General features: G+C 47.3%; 1 protein-coding gene across 10 annotated transcripts in view; it reads right to left on the reverse strand.

Moving 5' to 3' along the window:
* MBNL3 (muscleblind like splicing regulator 3) overlaps window positions 1-21,696 on the reverse strand; it is a 97,508-nt gene that overhangs the window by 53,529 nt on the left and 22,283 nt on the right. For 7 of the 10 annotated variants that reach the window (XR_011329509.1, XR_011329508.1, XM_069811403.1 and 4 more), the window contains exon 2: window positions 9,068-10,065. The exons of 2 other annotated variants lie outside the window; for them this stretch is intronic. Coding sequence is in view for 6 of the 8 variants with exons in the window: in XM_069811403.1 (XP_069667504.1) it covers window positions 9,068-9,241 (174 nt within the window). In the remaining 2 variants the exon portion in view is untranslated. Of the gene's footprint in view, window positions 1-9,067; window positions 10,066-10,200; window positions 10,369-21,696 lie in introns of those variants that run through there. One more of the 10 variants, XM_069811401.1, reaches the window with a different exon arrangement.

Raw genomic sequence — 21,696 nt, forward strand, 5'->3', positions numbered from 1 at the left:
CCTCACTTGGAAATCTAACCACTTATTTAAACGCTCTGTGTGACATGTCAGATGATGGGGTCTCCAGAAAGCCTGGTACATCTTGTTTATATTTAAGGCTTCCAAACAGCTCAATTACTTAAGTGCACATTACTGCACCCTCCTTCAGATGCGTGAACCAAGTGGCAGAAAGCTATTGTCAGCAAACGGATTACATCAAACTGATGCTACGCCGCTGAAGAAATCCACCAACTCCACATGCTCATTCAGAGTCATTCTCCTCGAAGGCATCTTCCACCACCTTTTCCCCAGCTGGCTTCGCTGGGCTAATGCAATCATGAGCAAGAGAAGTAGCTAGGTAGCTTCACTGACACAGCAGCAAGACAGTGGCCAAGTGTGGCTCCATGTTTACAACAATCTTCTTTGCCCCAAACTCTGTCCAGGGATAGGGGCTTGTAGGTTTGGGGTATCTATTTGAATCCCAGTGTTAGCTACTGCTGTAGATCAGTCCTGGAAGATGTAAAGTTTGAATTTCCTTCCCCAGGTGGATCTGGCAGTGCCATAGCTTGCAACATGGCACCCACTGAGGTGCCAGAGCTTACCGTACAAACACACACCCCTCTGTGCTCCCCTGGCCAACTTCTGACTCACAGCCATGCAAGGGTAAATGCAAGTGCTGCCGCAGCTTGCTAGCTGGGCTTCAGCACCCCATCTCCCTCCTCCCAGTGCAGAGGAAACCCCCAGGGCTTGCAGAGCACTGCATTGCATTTGAACTGGGTCACAGGCACAGAGCTTCTGCTTGCAGATCCAAGCAGACTTGGTGGGACCACAACCTCCAGGTGGAGGTGGACAGCCAAAGGTGGCAGAGGAAATGACCACAGGCAGTTCTCCCCCTTTGGAGAATGGCCAAGAAGACCATTTCCCTCTCTCAAAACCTGATGCAACAGCTCACTTCAGCACAAGAAGCTCTTTGCTGCCCACAGGAATTATACAGTGCTTAAAAGCAGGCTTAAGTATTTCGCAGAACTGGAACCTCAGTCTGGAGGGCTTTGCCCTTAAAAAAGGGAAAGTAAGCCTCAGGAGCAGGAGATGGCATGCCACGGCCCGTGCAACATCGCAATATGCCCATAAAAGGTTTCAGAATGTATCTGCTTAAGCACACACAGCAGCTCAGAAGGGTTTAGAGTCACATCCCAAAAGAATTTCTCTCCTGCTTTTTTAGGCAAGTGTGAGCAGCAGTCAGCACTTTACCATCATCTTCCCAACCAGAAAACCAACGTTACTCTTGGCTGATATTAATAATGCAAATGCTGCTGGCTTTATTCTTTGGGGATGGTGGTTTGCTCACACCACAGGGAAAAGACCAGGGCATCGGGAGCTGCAGACAGGAGCAGAGGCCCTACACTGCCAGGGCTGGCTGGTGAGGAGAGGCGAGGTGAGGCTGGCAAGAAAACCCCACTGCTGAATTTACTTGGCCGGTCTCCCGAAGAGGCTGGCCTCCAAAGTGCGGTCTCAGGACAAATTTGTGGCCACATTCTGCTTTCCAACACGTTCAAGGGAAAATGCACACAAAGTCTGAGGCCTAAGGAAAAGCTGTAATAAATTCATTAGCTGCAGGAATAAAGAAAAGGACGGTGGCCCTGTGCTTGCCCCTTGCACCGGCAGTGCCTCCCAACATGCCAGCCTGTACCCACACCTCTGCCAGCCTCTTGAACCTGACCCAGGGACACCACGCATGAGAGTGGGACCCCCAAACATCAGGTAACAGCAAAGGCATCTGCTCCTATGCAGGCAAGCCCTCAAGAGATACGTGGAGTCAGGAGGTCTGGGGCACAGAAGGTACTCTCCACGTTCAGAAAGAAAAGACCTTCAGAGGACATTTCTACAAACGCAAGCCCAGATCTGGTGTTACCCTGTGACGGTGCACTGCCACAGCCAGGAGATCAGTTCAGTGTCCCCCTGATGAGTCAAACCCCGGGCTCACCCCAGTGGGGGCTGCCCACCCCTCAGGCCCTCCAGGAGGGCTGCCAAGAGACTCTGCTTACAGGTGTCCATGGGAAGGCAGAAGAGTCCCAATGACTTCACCTTGCAGCACAAGATGGGTGCCAAAGACCCACCAGGGTCCCTCCCCACCGATGCTTTGATACTCATCAGGCCAAAGTCACCCCGAGGGCAAGACGACTGCCTTGGAGACTCTCACTCCCAGGCCTGGCTTCAGCAATGCCACACAACGGGCAGGGGAAGAGTCACGTTGCCTTGTGCCATCAAAGGAGTCAGACGAGGAACAATGCAACAGATCCACTGGAGGTGGGAGAGGATAGTGGGAAGAGACATATTCCTCTCCACAGGAAAACATACCAGACAGGGAGAAAAGTGTTCAGAAGTGACTTTCACTGTTATCTCTATTAATTGATGAATGTGTTCGCATTGACCAAGCCTGTACAACAGTCCTACAGCTTTAGAAGGGGAAAGCAACACAGATGCTTAGATTTGCCGAGCATCCACTGCAAAGCAAATACCTGAAGCCTGAGCCTGATGGAATCATAGCCAAAGTCATCTAATATCCACCCTCCACATGAGTAAGAGTCTGAGGTCTGTTAAGTAGGCCAATCTGGCATTTGAGGGACCAACACTTTCGGGAGGAACTTGTCCAAGCCTAATCAATTAAGAAAATGCAAACTCCAAGTATTTAACTACTGCTGCTACTACAAGTGTCACACTGACAGCTTTAGAGTGCATTTCCTTTCAGACAACTCCCTGCAAGCTTCCTCACAGGCTCTTAATACCCACCTCTGCACTGATGGCAGCAACCTCTGTACCGACTGACTGGCAGTTAACAGTGTGGCCCCCTCCAGCTCATATCTCCAGGAGTCCCCAAGAAGCCCTATATACTGGGACGGGCTCACTTCTCATGGTTTCCATCAGAGCTACACAGTACTCCCAGGACTTCCTCCACTCTTCCAGCCATGAGCCGAGAAGGGAGCATCCCTCCAGGGTAGCACCAGAACTAGACTACGCACCAGGAAACCTACGGACATCCCACCTTTCTTGCCATGTTACCCCTGGACAACACCACGTTTTACAAATCACACATCCTTGGAAATGTAAAGGCCAAGATAAAGTGTTCTCTGCTGAGGCTGTTCAGCTGCAGAAAGAACCAGCAGAGATAAGGACTGGGCCAACCTCTTCTCCCTCCATAGCATGCCTCAAAAATCACCTGCTTGCTTTAAAGCATAGACAAGGAATTCCTGCCAAGGACTCTGCCTTACATCTTTGCAAATGGCTGGCAATGAGTAAGACCTTCCTGCCCCTTGCTGTCTATTGCTGTTCCTGCAGCAGAGTCACCAGGTAACACCAGCCTGTTTCCAGTTACATGCATTCATCACCCAACACCTCCACGCAGAGTGAGGACCAAGGGGACTTCAGCTCAGACGCTGGACTTCATATTCAGCGTCTAAGTCGCTCTGTCCTCCTGCTAACCCTGTTGCAGAGGCAGTAACCTGCAACAGAGAAGCAAGGGGACAGCACAGGGCAGCAACCTTTTAAACCACAAGAGCAAGATTCACCAGTGCTCATCTGTCATGGTTCAGCTGTCAAAAAGTCACAGATAAATGAAGCGACACTGCTGGGACACGAGAGAAACCTATGGATAATGCTAAATAAAGCAAACATGCTCTGCACAGACCTCTGTCCTACAGAAAGATCAGCTAGGCAGATTAAAGCAACAAGGTATATCTTTTCCCTGGAAAGCTGAACATGCCTAGGGAGGTTACGCACCATCCAAGTAACCAGCCTGAACCCAACAGAAAGCATCTGCAGTCCAGACACTGGAAGGTGCTCAGCCACAGGCACTGCCAGGTGAGCACCTCCATCAGTAGTCTCCATCCCACAGCTGTGCCAAAAAAATTCTGGAGACATTGCAGAGAGTATACACAGCATGTGGGCCAATTAAATTAAGCTGAGAAAACGTGGAGCTGCTTGTAACCCATAGACAAGAAGGGATCAGGCCTCAATATTATTTTTTTCCATGAGCTCTCCTATTCCCCTTGAAGTACCACTCTATTTTGAGAAATACAATAGCAACAGTTCTTATAAATAAAATTGAGTCTAAATACATTTTCCTTGACTTTCAGTGTTTGATTCAGTAGTTATAAAAAGCACTTATGATGTGCCATAAGACACATGAGCATCCAGACAAGGCAGAAAGCTGCTGCATATCTACCTCTCATCGCCAAATGCTATTGCCATGCAGGTTAAGTGCCTTAATGACAATTGGAAAAGTGAAGATTTCTTACAAAGGTTAGTTGGCTAAACATTGTTCTTCTGGTTTATTTGCATCTCCATTACACTGAGCTGAGACATGCAGTCAGAGTGTCTCCAAAAATATCTCTATGGCTTTGTTTGCTTTCTTCTTCCTCTGTAAAAGCGTAACCATATGCTAAGTTTAGTGGGTGTTTTTAGTTGTTTCCTAGTTTGGAGTTTATTTCAATTAAAAAAAAAAAAAAAAGATGTGATTGCAAACCAGTAACAGTCAGAAATAATTCTAGTGAAGTCAGCATAAAACAGGTACAAATTAGCATGAAAACTATAAGGAACAGCCTCAGGTACACCAATTTCAAGATCATATGGTACGTTTATTGCCTAAGCACAGTGAACTTTTTAGATTGCCATGGGACTTTGCATACTATTACTGATAATAACACTTCTTTTAGAAAACAGACAATTTAGACAAAACTGTACTTTTAACTCTTGATTTTATGCCTGTTCACAGACAACTCGCCTTTTTTTTTCAAATATAGAACTGCTTTGAAACACGCAATAGCTTAACGATGTTTTTTAAATTAGACCTCCCAAAGTCAAAATCATACCCCTGAAATTTTCACCACACTATTTTCTGTCTTTCAAAACGCTCTTCAAAACTTTGATTTGCATATGGAAACATCTACATTCATAAAGCAAATTTAAAAAAAAAACAAAACACACCACACGTCACAAAGTCGGGCTTGTAATTTTTTTTTTAATCCATGAGTCCATAGTGCAGATACCCAAACTGTGAGAAATATAAATCAAAGCCTCTGTGAACACCTGGTGTGCATTACCTACATATTTTTATATAATACATCACTGTGTCCTAATGCCCCATCTCTCAGCTTACTGCTCCATTAGTGGTTCTAGTGACCAAAGATGATGCTTTCCTCCTTGCTGACATCTTTAGAAACTTAAGAACACAACTAACAATTTGCTGGCCAGGGAATTAAGAATCACACAGCCTCATACCGAGCCTGCCTGATCCAGCCTGAATAGGAAGGTTAATGACTTGATAAGCACTTGCAGACAGCCCACCACAGTGCCACGACAAGTCTTTGTATGAATTTCCACGAGCCAGCAAACTGTTTCCTGACCCTTGCAAAAAGCACCAGCTATGCACGGGACAGAACACACCAACCAAGCCCAGGAGAGCAGCTGATGAATGTACCCAAAGGCCATGTGGGTTTACAGCGATGACAGTACACTTCTCTCCTTTGCTCAAAGCATCTCAGAGGTGCCATGGGACCTGCCTAGGAGGTACCACAGAGCATTGGCTGCTGCCCAGCAGCCCTTGTGGTGACTTCTGGAAGGGGGGTGGCCCAGCGGCAGCTGGGTCTTGCGCCTCTGCACTGCCCTCCACAAAGCAGTGCAGCTTAGCCTCCCATTCACACAAATTAATTCAGACAACACTGTTCTTCCAGAATAATGAGGGGGGAAGCGCGAGTAGAGAATGAGAGTTCTCTTGGCATCTGATTCAAATCTGTGAACAGCTTCTCACAAGGAACTATTTTTAAGTTTCCTATCAATCTGCTTGAGAAAGGTTCCTTCTGCTGCCTACAAATGTGCAACCTCCCCCTTCGAAGAACCGCAGCTCAAGACAGCAAGATCCAGTCCTGCACTTCCAACCTAATTACGACCCAGTATTTCACGACCAAAGCATTGCGCAACGACACAACGCTCCTGCAGAGCATGCCCTGGTGAACCCCACCCGAGCACCAGTGAAGGCCCCCCATTACCTTCAGGAGTCCTGCGTGTTCTTCACAAGCTTACAGGTAGCACACATTCACCGGTGAAACAACCCACACTGAGGCAGTCTGACTGCTTCTGAAAGCATTACTGCTCTTACCACTGCAACAGAGGCAGAACCGCTACATGAGATTGAGGGGGAAAAAAAAAAAGAAAAAAGTGAGATGCAGTAAGCATATAGATGCTGTGCATGACCTGACCAGCGAGGTAAAACCATTGTATGCTGGGTTATCAGAAGTTCCTGTATGAAGGCATTGTTCAGGCTTAAGAGGTCTGTGAGAAAAAAACACAAGCAACTGCACTACACAATGGATGCAGATAAGCAACCTCTGAACAAAGCCCTGGGCGACTGCAAGACAAGGGGAAAACTTATTAGCTGCAAGCATCCTATATCCTGTCTCCAATAAAGCAACACAGATGTTCTGCTAATGCAGGGCGTGAAAAGATGAAAAGAGCACTAAGCAGCTATCGAGCCCTCCACAGGAGAGAGGGTCAGTGTTCAACAGCTGTCGGAGGGAAACAGCGGCCGAGCGCACAAAGACATCCACAGGACGGGCAAGTAAAGCCTCTTCTTAACAGGTCTGAGAATGTAACATCTCTCTCGTCACCAGTAAGGGAGGCCACCGTTATGACCACGAATCCCTTGACACTATTGCAAACAGGGCTTTGCAAGCCCAGCTCCAGTTCAAGAACAGAAAGACCATTGTTCGAGAGTTTAGTCACCAGGGCGGTTATCTCCACTGCAAAACGCATGGTGTACGCACACACACAGGCTGCAGCGTTGGAGACCGCACCTCTCCACGGCACAGCAGAACTGGGGCTATGCCCAGTGACAGCTACCTGATCCGTGGGTCTGGAGGAAGGAAGTACTCCAAGACCCCCTTCTTGTCTGAGAAGTGGGGTGCAGAAACAGTCCCATCATCAACCCTTGGCCAAGTGCTCGGCAGAGTCTGACCTCTCCTCCTGGTCTACTTCCCAAAGGCAGAGCTGTCGGCCCTCCACAAGGCTTTCCTAAGCCTGAAAAATCTAGAAAATCTGTTCCCTGGAAAATTCAGGCCACTTAACTAGCACATACTGGGCATCTGCTACTGTGTCAAGAGGAAACTGCAACAAGAACATTATTTAACAGCCATTTACATGGGAAACAGGCTGAGCTGTAGAAGATCATACCCTACTCCTTTGGCATTTCTTTTGCATTCTCAACACTGTGTTCCCCATCTCATTGCCCGCTGCTGAAGCAGGAGAAGTGCTTGTTTGTGCCAGTGGGTAGGATTTGAACCCCAGCTACCCATAGACCTGGTCCTGCACATCTCATAGCCCCAGCTGTGCGGAGAAGGGTCGGCACAGAGAGCCTGAGCATGCTGCAGACACTGCGCCACAAACAGACATGGGGAAGTGTCACCCACCAGGTGACACTGGACTACAGCACAGCTCAGAGCTGAGCCAAGCTGGGTGGCTGCACAGGGGACATCTCCCCAGGACGCTGCAAACATTAGGCAAGTTCTGCAAGGGGCATGGTACTACCCTACACAGCATGAGAGCACTCCTTTCGTTTCACAAATAAATGCTATAAAATGTAAACATATTAATCTCTTCATTCAAAGTATCTGCACTGCCACTGGCTACAATTCAAAAGTTTCAAGGGCATAAAGAACATGAGTTATTTTCCCTCCGATAAAAATATTTTTGTCTCTCACTGTCAGCAAACCAGCAATGCAAATGAACATTTGAAAGTCACTGTATAACTAAGACTCATTGCATATAATCAGATTAAAAAGAACAAAACCGAATGCAAATAGGAAGCTTGAGCTTCTTGGTAAAAGGGAACAGCAGTCAAAATATGAAGAAGCCACAAACAGTAATAAAATGGGTAAATCCATGTTAGACTGGATCCAGCCCCAGTCTGAACCTGTGCATACATAATTCCACCAGTTCTGTTACTCGTTATATTCATACAAATAAATCCAAATCTTTTCAAGCAACAGTTGAAGTTCAAGGGAAAACTTCTAAGCTTGTAAAATTTACCAGATTCCTTCTAGGAACTCAAACAGGTTAATTACTCGATCAAAACATAAAATACAATGCCAAGAGCTCTCAAAAGCAATCAGTTACCCATATTGTCTCAGGGTTTTTACCACCCTACTTAAAACACCTTTTAGGAGCCACACTTTTGGGAAAAAGAAAAAAAAAAAGTGGACATTCCTTTCCCAAGAACCACAGTGAAGCAACCCCAAACAGAGATGCTCACCTCTCCCTCCTGTGAGCCCCCCATCCTCCCGCCCCAACTCAGACCCCAGCTATTTGGTAAATTTTGAAAGTCACCCCTGGAGCTCCAATAGTGACAAGTAACCAAGAGCCATTTACTGCCTGCAAAATTGTTCTGCAAAGATAAGCACTAGCAAAAAGGCTCAGCTGTAAATCAGGCAGGCCTAGCAGAGCCATCATGTTTGCATGTCCCTTGCAGAAAGCATTTTCCCAACGCCCTTTTTTCTGGGAGCGCTGCTCTCCAAATATTTTGGCTGTTCCTCATCTACAGGACAGCGTTAGAGTGCATCTGCGACTCTGTCTCCAGGAAACACACATAAAGCTGATTCATTATCTTAAAATGCTGCTTTCATTTCTGCTCATTAAAAGCACATTTCAGATCCCTGCACCGAATGCGCAGCCGATGTGCTCTGGACACAAATTAAAGCACTGGGTTTCAGTTCTCTACTTTTCTCATTTCAGTTTCATTTGCTGCCCACAACGTGCATTCTCCATTTCGAGGACAGCTATATCGGACCTGAGCTACCATCGGAAAATACTCTGGATAAAATCCTCTCTCCCTGCAATGCCTGGCACTCCAGGCAATTGCACCTGATGTCAGACTCAGCCTAGATTTCAGGAGCTACATCCCGCACCAGCAGCATCCTCCCTGCAGAAACAGAGCAATAAACAGTTGTTCTGCACATCCCACACCCCAGCACGCCGAGCCATTCAGAAGAGAAGGAAAAGCAAGTGAGCTTAGGTAATGCACGCGTTAGACAGTCCTCACCTTTAGGGAGTCAAAGCAGGCAATAACTCGACCATTTTCCACATGGCAACTCCGTGACGGATGGGCGAACTTGCACTCTGCATCAGACCGAGAACAAGTACCTCTCTGAAACTCTCGACACACTTCTAACGTCAGCCATTTTGTATCACGAACCAGGGAAACGTTTACAGCCATATTAAAAAACAAAAATTAAAATGCAAGCAATCGCACCCTTCTTCAGGGCAATATTTACTGCTGATCTTTTTTTTTCTTCTTTTTTTTTTAAAAAAAGGGTAAAAAAGTGAATTCAAGTTAAACGTGAAGAAATAACTAACTTGTTGCTTTGGTAGAACTCCTATTCATCAGCACTTAGGTTTTCATTTAAGTCAAATCGTGTTTGTTTAAACAAGAATTAAACATAAAGCCAATCATAAAATAGAAATCTTATCAGAACAACTGAAAATCAAATTAGAGGCCAGCTCCTAAAAGTGCAATTGTAGAAGTTAAAATATAAGTGTTATATTTTGTGCCACTGCCGAAGTTACTTGCAAATAACTGGCAGACTTTCAAAAGAATTCTGTGCTCTCCAGTTAATGGTTTCAATTATTCTTGCAAAAAGCATATGCTGCTGGCAGCACTTCAGTTTGTGGAATGGTCTCGGTCCTTGGGGAGAAAACTTCGGGTTTGTTTTTTTTTTTCCTTCTATTTCTTGCTTCTAAAAATTACGGTTCGCGAGCATCAAAACGAGCAAAAGGACGTCTGAATTTTTTTTTCCTCTTTCTTTTCTTTTAAATATTTGCTACATACTCGGGGGAAGAAAAAAAAAATAAAATGGCTGAGCGAACTGCGTGTAAGTGGGGAGCAAAAAAAAGGGGGGGGCAAGGCTGGAGGAGTTGCCGTCAGGGCACGAACCGCAAGCAACGCCGAATTAAAAAGAGAGGGGGGCGAGGGGCAGAGAGAGGCAGCCCTAGACAGAAATCCAAGCAGCGGTGGCTTCAGGAAAGGCACTTTTCAGCAACCTGCAGGAAAAAGAGAAATAGAATCAGCCACGAGCCGACGGTCGCCCCCGCTCAGGCGGGCGGGAGGCTGCCCGGCCCCCGGCGGTGCGGCGCGGCCCCGGCAGCCATTGTCGGTACCAGGGGCATTTCCCGCACCAAGCTGCGCATGGGAGGAGGAAGCGTCCAATGGCGTTTATCCTTGCAGCAGCAGGCCAGGGCAGCCGACCAATAAAAGAGACCGTTTCATAGCGGCCCAGGCTGGTAGACGCTGGGTTTTGTGCCCGCCGCACGGAAAAGAGCCTCAGCCCCACGGCCCGGCCCGAGGCCCCGCGCGGCGCCCGGCAACGCCCGGGCGGGGCCGGGCCGGGCCGGGCCGGGCCGAGCCGAGCCGAGCCTCCACCCAGCCTCGGTGCGACGCCGCGCCGCGCCTGGCCGGCGATGCCCCGGCCACCCCGGCAAGGCGTCCCGCAGGGCCAGCAGCGCGGGGTGGGCTGCATCGACCAAGCAGCCCTCCCAGACTGGGAAAGGATATTTTGCTCTTTAGTCCTTTTCAGTATTTTTTTTTCCTTCATTAACCGCCCCCCCCCCCCTTCTGTAGGAAACGTTCAGGCAGGAAGAACAGCCGGTGGCTTTCTTGTATACAAAGCAGAAGGAGCTGCTACAGCTCAGCCCCATAACCACTTCGCATTTTTAAGGTGTTCTATTTAACCCATCACTAGTTGCAGAGCTGTTCAGCAGCAGCCTGGCATAGCACAGGAAGACAAACGACTGGTTCACAGTCACTCCTCTATGGATTCAGAGCCTACAAAACTAAAAGCAAACCCGAAAGGGAAACCTAAGCCACACACACACACACAAGGAAAAAATTAACTCATTGCTCACAGCTGTAGTTTTCCACCAGACTAAAAGCAACTCGAATTACTCTGACTCCAGCAACTCATGTTATACAACAAGCAACTTTCAATGCATTCCTATTCAAGGCTTCCTTGGCATCCACTAAAATGTTAAGCCGTCCCCAGAGTTTCCCATTCTAATATTAGCTGTACCAATGCTGCCTGATAGGATTGGGCTGTTTCCAAGTTCCCAAAATCCAGCCCTTTATCTTCCTGCAATACGGCCACCCAGTTTTGCAAACACTTGACAGGCGCGGGATGTTGCTCGTGTGACTGCTATTAAGACTTCAAGCTTTCGCAGGAGAAGAGCCTTCAACTACAAGAAAAGGAAGCTTAAATTCCTCTTTTATTATTGGTGTGTTATTGCAATTACACTGATCAGTAACTGAAACCTACTGGAGCTGGAACAGTCAAACAATGCTACCAAGGAAGAAGTGTGGGAAGAGGCTGTCAGCAGCAGCAGGGGGTAGGGCACAGGGGCTGCTTGATTCACAGATTGAATTATTGCACATTAAAAAACCCCAACATTTGTTAGACCTACATTGCAAGTATCTTCTAGACTAAGTAGAGTCAAGTTCATAACAAAAACTGCCCACATCCTTGCAATCCACCTTGCAGCATCAGCACAAAGGTTAGTCTGACCCATGCTTCTGGAAGGACCTTTGCATTTTTGCACATCAGGTGGGGACCAGAGACTGCAAACATCAGATTTGCTAAGCATGTTTTAAACTTCAAAAGGAAGGGGAAAAAAAAAGCACATCTAGCCACGTTCATGTCTTCTGGGTTTCGTAAGGATCAGAGATGCTCTAAATCAATTCCAATTTTGCAAACGAGGCAAATTTATACAGGAATCCCATTCACTGATGTGTGGGTTCCCTGTTCAAATGAGCTCAGCAAGCAGGAAAAGATGTGCAGAAACCTTCTGCAGGGATCTAGGGCCTGGCTGGGTGCAGCTTTTAAAAACGAGCTAGAACAGGTCAGATATGGGTGGGGATTAGAAAGAATGCTCTCTCAGAAGCTCCTCTGAGCAGACTGAAATACAACCATCTTGTGGATTAAGTACCTATTCCACAGCTTCAGACTCCCAGGGAAGTGAGGGTCTGTTAACACTGGGGCCTGAATATGGCGGGTCTGAACTTAACACACAGTTACACCAGGATGTACACAGTGTAGTAACATCTGCCACTTCCCAGCCCTTCTACCCTGAGAAATTCCAAAGAATGTAGCAAACCAAATGTTCATCTTGCTCTCACCCATGTAGCTCGGGAGCACACACGTGATACACAGACACACAGGTACATGCCTGCACTAAGCTGCTCAGTCCTCAAGATGAAAGGAATCATGTTAATGGAAAATAAGTCAAATGAATCCTACAAAACATTAAACTACATATATCAAGACATTCAGATACATGTAACATGGTTGACATCTTTGCTTTTACAACTCTTCGGGGGGGGGGGGGGGGGGGAACAAACAGTAAACTCTGAAGAAATACTTGCCAATGTCCTGCTGATGGGAACTGAGCCCCCCTGCCCCACGCCCTGCAGAAGGGCACCCTCATCCGTTCAACGCGCAAGAGCGAGACACGAGGAATATTCTGTGCTACGGGCACAACCCACCTTCCTGCAGAAGGACAGACTATCATCTCAGACCCTGGGACTAGGGCTCCTGTAGTGGGGGGAGCCAAATAAATAAATAAATAAATTTTTAATATTGGGAGCCTCAATTCTGCAGCCTGCGTGCCAACCAGCAGAGCACAGCAGCAGCACACACTGCCCCCATCATTTGTTTGCTGTGCACTCAGGAGAGCACTTAAGCACACGCTTAACTTTAAGCATGCCAACAATCTTACTGGCAAGAAGAAAACCTGAAGCATGTACTTAAGTACTTTGCTCAATCAGGGCCCAAATAAATGAATCTGCTTCACAGGTTTATCAGGGCTGGGAGGCCAGCAAGCACAGGCAGCAGTCATTGCATTTTGGCTTACGTGATCGCAGCCCAGAGGAGCACAAGTTATGCTTTTCTGCAAGTCAACAAATACAGTTCCGTCAGTGTTTGGGTTGCTGCACATTCCCTCTCCATGTGGCCACAGGGAAAGCTGAAAACACGTGCATGCAGGGCTGACATCACACCGAGTGCTGTATACTGCTGCAGCGAGGCTCCCGTGCACGCCACCAAAGGATAACACACATCAGACAGGAACCTGCCACTGACACTATAAAGCTTCAGTTCTCCATGTTTCAACTCCTGGCAGCAAATAACTGTAACCATTCTCACTATGATGCATCCTTACGATTCCCTTGTATTACCCTTCTTTTTTTTTGGGGGGGGGGGGGACGGGGACTGGCATTTAATTCATTTTCTTCTCCCACTTATTTCAAATGGGAGGAATAAAAGCATCCACGCCAAAAACAACATAAAACAAGGATAAAAAGCAGTTCCAGAAAACACAGGCTTCGTTAGCGTGCAGGAAATACAACAAAGGCTAGGTGCTGCCTTTTGAACCCTTCCCAGCAAGCCAGATCATCTGGCAGAGCTCATCTCCTCCGCTACCAGATGGGCCAATGTTGTTTCAACAGCAGCAGCATCAAAGCTGGCGAAAGCAGCAGAGCAGAGAGAGAAGCCTGGGGCCTTTATCCCTCTAAGGAAACTATAACATCCCTGAAGCCCCTGCTCCAGGGCCACTTGCTGGGCCAGGTTCTAATTGCCTGAGATGCAGGAGGATGGGGCTTGCTCCAGATGTCAGACCCAGCCTTACAGCTACTGAAGTGAATGGGAACAAGGGCAGTCTGAGGAGCAAAGGTCACACTGGGGCTTGCCTCTGGCAGGAGTGAGATGCCCTCGCTGCTTGAGGTAACGTGAGGACAAGCGTATTCACTTGACACTTGAATTCCTCCTGCTTTCCACGAAACCGATCCCCTTCCACTGACACCCCCCATGGATGTCAACTCACGAGGATGCTTCCTGACAGCCGAGTTCAGAGACGGTAATTTATGTGACAGGGTGGATTCAAGCAGCTCCCAAGTGTAAATGATGCTATTTAAAAGAGTTGGGGGTTTTTTTTGGAGAAGAAAAAAATTACTCAGAACTAGCAAGGTGGGTTCCTTATTTATTGTTCCTCAAGGATTTCTGGGTCATGACTGCTCAGATGAGAAGCAAAAGTGCTGTTGTCCTAACTGACAGTCCTGGGGAGCGAGAACAGCAGCTATTCCCCTTCACCTGAAGTGGAACAGGGACAGTGTGGACAGCGAGGGGACACTGGAGCTTTCCCAAAGCCAAGTTCCAGCTGTGCCCTTTCTTTAGCATATGTGATGCTGTTCATGCTCCTCTCCTCAACACGGACCACCAGCACATGACAGAGGAACCGAGGACCCACTCTCCTGAGCCCGAGCTCAGCCCTATACTGCCAGGCTGCAGCATGCTTTACCTAGTTTTGCAAGTTATGGTCAGTGAAAGCTCAGACCCAGCCAACGTGGATGGATGGACACCCTGGAGGCACAGCAATAGAGAAACTGCGCTCTTAAGCTTGCAAACTTCAGAGCTCAAATCTTTCAACAATTCCACTACAACTTACATCCCATCCTTGAACTATTAATGTTCTCCGAGTGTCTAGATATTGTTGGAGCCAAAAAAATACTTTTTTTTAATGGCCTTTCCTCAAAGCGCTAAATTCAGCTGGTAGCACAAATGACACTCTCACTCATCAGTCCTTGCACCTCTGAGACTATTCTGTAACCTCAGCTTTTCATTGCACCTTAATGGGTATGGAAAAGCTTGTTGCACCCACCACCTTCTCCTCGATAAGCCAGAATGGGGAACTCCTCACTCAAACAGCAGAGAGATGTTTCCACTATCAAACAATCGTCCAAATAAATGCTGTGTTCCTGGAAACATTGCATGACAAAGAGAAACGGGAACAATGAAAATAGCACATTGAACTGTTCTGTTCTGAAAGCGAAACAAAAGTTTTTAAGAGAATACCACCACCCATCCAATAGCATTTTCACATGCCCATGGAAAACCAAGTCTGAGCATCTTCTCCTGTCCTTTCTTTCTCCTCCACTTTCACAGCAGTAATAAAGAAGAATACATGAAGCTACATCCTTTACTATTCAAAGGAACCAAAAAGGTGTAGTCAAGGGCAAGGTTTTACTGGGGAGTGCTATACTGGTACATTTATTGGCAGTGATGCATGAGATAAGATAACCCATACTTGCGGGGAGCTTTCAGAGTCAGTGAGGAGGGGAAAAAAAATAAAAATAAAAAAAAATCTTCATCTAGGACCCATCGAGCCAGGAACACAATGACATTAGTTCAGTTAGCTGACATTAGAGAAGCTCATTTTGTGCCTCAGAAAAGCCATGGCAAGTTAGGTGGTGCCATGATAGGATCACAGGGCAGCTCTGTTTTGCTTGGTTCTAGTTCAAAAGTGCTCTAAAACAGCAAAAGAAACCACAAAAATAACACCCATAAGGTCAAGGCCTGGATCCTCCATTGCTGAAGTCCTGATTAGGAAGGCTCTTACCCTATATCACATAAAACCCAGCAGTGCTCAGAGTCCTACAGACTCAAATTGCTCTGCTGTTGCAACACCGACAGTTTGCACGCAGCGGGGCTGCCTCCGACGTGGGCCAGCCCCCACCCCCCACGCTCATACAGGCTGTGCACTTGGGACAGGAGCCATCTCTGTAAATGGCAGCTTCTCGTCGCCTGTGCAGTTAATGGGCTGCAATATCAAGCCCAAAGAAGGTCAATTTATTTTCTGCTGCCTGAAAGAGGTATTTTTGCTTTCAAATTAGAAAATAATATTCTATTTTTTGCTCTGGCCCTCATACTCTAAAGCAAACACTTTGGGGATGCGGTAGACACTTTGAGTATTTCCTTTGTGAACATTCTGTACCTGGACACTTTGTCCCTCGGGGAACAGTTAATTTAAGATAGACCTTTACAGCTAGAAGAAAATAAACCTTCTTCTGTTGTTCTACCAGTTACTCAGAAAAGGAGCAGGTTTCCTCTACCATGGCTATGCATGAAAAGTTTCTGTTCAAGGTCTAATCACAGATGTTGGGGGCCATGAATCACCAGGGATCACACCGTGTGCCAAAGAGTCAACTCAGCCCCGAGTGCCGTCTGTTCAGAAGAGGACGGCAGAACCCAGAAGCCACACGTGCAAATAGAACAACCCCCCGATACTGCTGCAATGGAAAAGCCTCACTGGCAGGACACAAGCCCACTACAGAAGTGGCTGCATGCACAAGGCAGATGTTTGGGCATGCAAATACCACACATTTCTGTGCTGAAGGAGCCACTACTGCTCGTCCTTCTTCCCCCACACTTGCTCATGCCACTGGCTTAGAGTGACTTCGCAGAGTGTGGGTTACTGGTCGTGACCTCTATGGGAAGAGCAGCACAAGAAAAATCCTCCTGCTTCTCAGTGGGGAAGGCTGCCCATACTGCATCCTACCTCTTAGGAAGCTTGCCAAGCTTGCTAAAGCTCCTGGATTTATGGCACTCCAGAAGATAGCTGTGGTGCTCTGCAGGGACAGCAGTGCTGCCATCCTCGGGAAAATGGATCGTCCATCACTCGTCTCTGGGCTCTCCCCACTGCTCTTAACTGCCCTGGCATGACCTAGGCACCTTTCTTACCTGGAGAGGTGGCAGCTGAGGAACCAAGGGGAAAAAAGAAAAAAAGATAAAAACGATAAAATAAAGCACTGTGAGGGAAGGAAGCCCTTCACTGCAGAGAAAAAAAAAAAGTACAAATAAACTTGGGGAACTTTATCCTCCCTTGCGTACATACAATTCTCCACATTTACACCCTGCAGCAAACAATCACAGGAAAAATAAATGCTAAGTTTAAGGAAATATTTGGGAAAAAACCCAAATCCCTTTGTTTCTGAAATCTACCATTCTTTACTGTGGACTGCGGTGCTCCTATTCCCTCAGCCACCTGAAATCTTCACAATCTGTTTTCCTCCTTCATCAACTTCCACCACCTCTTGTCCACCAAAGTTCAAAGAACTCCTCTCCCTTTCTCTCCTGTGGGATTAGCTCTTCTCCAAAACGTTTCCACAGGCAAAGGGTGGGGAGCTATTTGCCACTATCTGCTGGGGATTTCTAAGCCAAAAATGCATTACAAAAACATTGCAATTTAAGGAGCTTTTTTGTTTATTTGTTTGTCTTTGAACAAAGTCACAGAAGCTGCTGTGCTGGACCCACACACGTGCTTCAGCAGAACAAATACCTTTCCATAGGGTGTTCCAGGGCAGCATGCAGTGCAGTGCTTCAAAGGGAACTTCCCTCTGTTTCGCTGAATAGATTTGCTGTTAGAATAACCACACGTGCGCTTTTTTTGTTCTTTTGGGCTTTTGAATTCCTGCCGTCAGCTTATTTGGGACCAGTTAGAGGACAAGACCCCTTTCCTACTCCAGCTCTCCGCTAGAAGCGATGGTGATGCACTATGATCCCACACCTGCGGGATACGGGCATTCCTGGGGGTGCTCTGCTGATCAGGCAGCCAAGCAGGAGTTTTGCTTGAGCCAGGCTCCAGCACAGCACCCATCACTCCCCCGACACAGATACACGGAGAAGGATGCTCCTTTTTATTGGAACCCACCTGGCAAATCCCTTCTAGCCTCCTATGGGAGGCAGCTTCCCGGTGCCAAGGGCCAGGGAGCCACGTTAGAGCAGGGTAGCTAACCCAAAAGAAGCATTTCCTCTGTGTTGCAAAAGCAGCTACTGCACTGCTGTGAAGCAGTGCTAAAATCCCCTCCAGTGCCAGCACCGCTTGGGAGGGGTTAGGACCACAATTACACCAGCTGCAAACACAAAAGAAAAAAAAAAAAAAAAAGAAAAAAAGTTGGCAGGAATCTCTGGAGGTCAGCTAATCCAAACCCCGTCTCAAAGCACAGCCAGCTTCAGAGGTGGATGCTTCCATCTCCAAGCACAAAGCGAGCTGTCTCACACAAAGAGAGCTCAATTGAGTCAAACAAATTTACAGAGGAGACAGGAAAGGCCAAGGCTCATTAAGGCTTGCTCCCCACCACGTAATCGTAAGAAATAGGATCAAGCAGATGTATCCCACAATCTATCTGATTATCCTACTCAGTGTTCAAGAAACCCCCAAGGTCCTTGCCAATCAGATAAGTGTCTGTGTGTGTTTGGGCAGGCCGATGGGGACAGCTGAGGGGAGGGAATGCCTTTACCCAACTGGCCTATGTGGGATCCTGCTGGCAGGAACGACCTACGGGCCTCTACTAAGCTCCAAGCATGGCCATAGCCCTCAAGCCAGGCAATATACTCCATTAAGCAGAAGAAATACTGAAATAGGAGCCCAGCTCAGCCATTCACCATGCTGCAGAGGAGGCCTGGGAGGTATCAGACTTGCTGCATACGCAGAGGAGACCTGCCCAGGTCTGGTGCTTCACAGGTGCCTCTGCCCATGCGCATGTACTTGTGCCTGGAAAATTCCCACTCCAGACTTCTCAGTCACAGAGCCTGCTGCTCGAGGAGACAGATTTTCTCTAACAGAAAGGCATTTTCCATTCGGGTCCCATACTGCATCTCCTCAAAGCACATATGTGCTCCTACACACACACACTGTAGTTTCACGCATTCATGTGTTAGTTGTCCTACCTGGTGACCACAGGCCTGCAGAAAGAGGACACAGCATTTGGACAGTGGTTTGAATTCTTTCTCAGCTGGAAGAATTCACAGAAAACAAAAATAGTTTTTCTTTTAACATTCTTTGTACTGAGCACTTGGATAAGCCATAAGTAACTTGGCAGCAAACCAGTTTGGTACAAACACAGAACACAAGAACACAATGCAGTCATCACAAAGCCACCGCTCTGGGCCAGACAGTAATTTTCCCCTTCGCACAGGGCAGGCCTCCAAAGTCTTTATGCTGCTACATTCAAGTCCATCTGAATTACACGATGTGTTAAAAATGAGGACTTACGCACAATAACGAAAACACCTATCATTTATGGGCTACGCGGAAGGGCATACCACGCATAAGGGTACTCAAGAAACATTTGTGAAACAACTCAGGACTCGGGAAAGGGGAAGCCTTGACTTATTCCTCAACTCAGACCTCTAACAGCATCCTCAGGTTGCAAATCAAATATATGATGACAGAAGGAGACTGAAAAAGCACCCAATGTATTTAGGATAATTTCTTTCAGGATTAAAAGAAGTTAGAACATGCAGGAAATCAGGAAATAGTGACAACTGAGACTGTATTTTCTACTTCCATATGCTAGTGAAAATCCAGAGCAGCCTAGTCCCAAAGCCCAAAGGCATTATCGTCATGCAGGTAGTCACTGCAGGTCACTTCTTAGACAGGAAAGATGCTCTAGTCTGTAAGTGCCAGACTGGGACCCTGGAAACGGGGGCTCAAACCCTGCTGCAGCCATGGGCGCCACAAGTAACTACTATGGTAAAGGCTCTGTAAGTACTAGATGAATAGTTCTGTCTCAGACCCCACAGCCATTAATGAGATAGGAAACAGGAAGGGGAGCTGAAAGCATGCACACACACACACATATATCTGCCCTATTAATCCAGCAGGCTGCAACAGGATGAAAGGCATGTCCAACAACTCCAATCTTGCTTGCACAGCAATAAGCACCCTCCCAGCGTGGAAAGGAAGCACTGCTGTAGTACACGCAGGGGAGCAGCTGAGCCAAGAGGCACCTGGAAGGCATAAGGGCTGGTTTTGGCAGCGTACTTTGGCATGAAGTGCTACCCGCTCAGCTAGTGGCCAGGGGTTGTCTGCCTTGTGCACCTGTGGGACACAGAGGGGTCAGGGATGCATGCGGAGAGGAGCCAACACAGCCAAGTCCTGAAAAAGGCAAGAGGAAGTCAAAGTCACCCTTGAGGCACTTTCCAAGCCATTCAGAGTTAGTGTGTTGGCCTCTCCTGCCTTCCACACACCCCAAAATCTGCTATTCATTGCTCTTCATCTCACTGCCAGGTGGATGAAATCAACTTTTCAGGGACTGCATATCCTCTGTTTTCCCTGAGATGCCTGAGTCATGGACACCAACTGAAGTCCTCAGATCTTCGATTCTCTCCTTACCTTCCTGCATCTCCAACACAACAGCCTCCAACTTCTCTCCCCTGTGGAAGTCCTAGTGAACTGAATTACTTCCAATTTCCCACTTAAGGACCATGGCAAGCTTTTCTTCCAGAAAGCATCTGACTCAGCATGAAACTACTGAATCAAAACCAAGAGCCTGAGAAGATGGACTCTAGCTAGCTAGGGCAGATGTACAGATGAACAGTGTCTTCCATGTGCCCCATCCTTCCTGCCACCATGCTGCAGCCCCCAGCCACTCATGGTCACCAACATGCAAACACACAAGCACCCACCCCTGCCTGGTTGGGTGTCTGTCCAGGCTGACTTTTAAAGCAGCAAGCAAAAAAACCAGAGGGATATATTCCCTCAAACCTCAAGTGCGCACTCTGAACCACCATACATCAATGCACTTATTTCCCCCCACCCAAGGGAAGGAGCTTGGGTGATGGCAGAGGGGATAGATGGCAGCTGGAGTCTTTGTTTTAATTGGCTGCTGTTAAGAGCATTAGAAGGATGTTTGAAGGAGAATGATTACGGGCAGAGTGCAGAGGAGGTAATCAAAGGTGTCTGACGAACTGAATTTATGACGTGGCTTAGCAATCCATCACCTGGCTATCATTCCTATGTACATGCACATACATAAGCCTCAAAATATATTTAACTCGGGGGGTCTGGAAAAAAGCAGCTGTTCTTGCAACCCCAGCTAACAGCACTTTGCTCCTTATAACATTACAGAAGCAATTTATTTCATATTGGGGAGGGAAATCAGTTCAGATATAAAGGATAAATTGCTTTAAATTCTTCTAAGTGTGAAGACAACTTTGTTTACTAAATGTGTATGAGGGAACACATGCACATAGCACAAACTCAGCAGTGGAAATTTGGCTCCCTGCAATTCCCTGTGATGTAGATGCATTTTTTCCAGAGGAAGTCCAATGGTCTTGTTTGTTTTCACCGCTAATAGAGGACTTCAATGAAATTTTCTATTGGGCAAGTCTAATGAGGTCAGAATAACAGAACAGAGTAACTAGGAAGGAATGTCCTTGCATTTTATTTTTAGAGTAAGGATAAAGGTGGGGCCTTGCAATAGGCAGGGGATGGGCCTGTTTTGGCACACATGGCCAGGCTGGAACTCTTGGTCCTGTGAGCTTGAGGGGCTTTTGAGCTTATTTTTGCAACAGTGAATCCCTTGCCAAAATCAGCAACAATATACTGGAAGGGTCCGGCTGGGAGAAGAGCAGAGCAATGCCTGGGGGCACACGGACAGCAGGGGCAGAAGCAGGCTCAGGGACTGGTTGCAGCTCAGCAGCTCTTAGCCCGTTTCCCTTTCTTTCCTGGGAAGAGTGCCTTCAGCGGCTCTGCTGAACTGGAGATCTCTCTAATTCTGCACATTAAAGGGAATCCAAGTTACAACAGGGTAAGCATTGTGGAGGGAATCAAGAGCAAGAAAAGCCTGATGCAGCAGCGCATGGGGGCACACAGCACTGCAAAGGGAGCAGCCAGCAGTACAACAGGGAACAGGATTTACTCTGTTGTTAAGGCTGGGTGTCAAAACCCAGCAAGACTGCCTCCGGGAGAGAAGAGATGGGCCAGAGTAAGGCTGTGAAAATGAAAAGGAACAAAGCTAAATAAAAGAACCCTGACAGAGCGGGAAGTGGCTTGACTGGGATAAACAGG

This window comes from Haliaeetus albicilla, chromosome 23 (assembly GCF_947461875.1).
Source record: "Haliaeetus albicilla chromosome 23, bHalAlb1.1, whole genome shotgun sequence".
In the NCBI taxonomy this organism is placed as follows: domain Eukaryota; kingdom Metazoa; phylum Chordata; class Aves; order Accipitriformes; family Accipitridae; genus Haliaeetus; species Haliaeetus albicilla.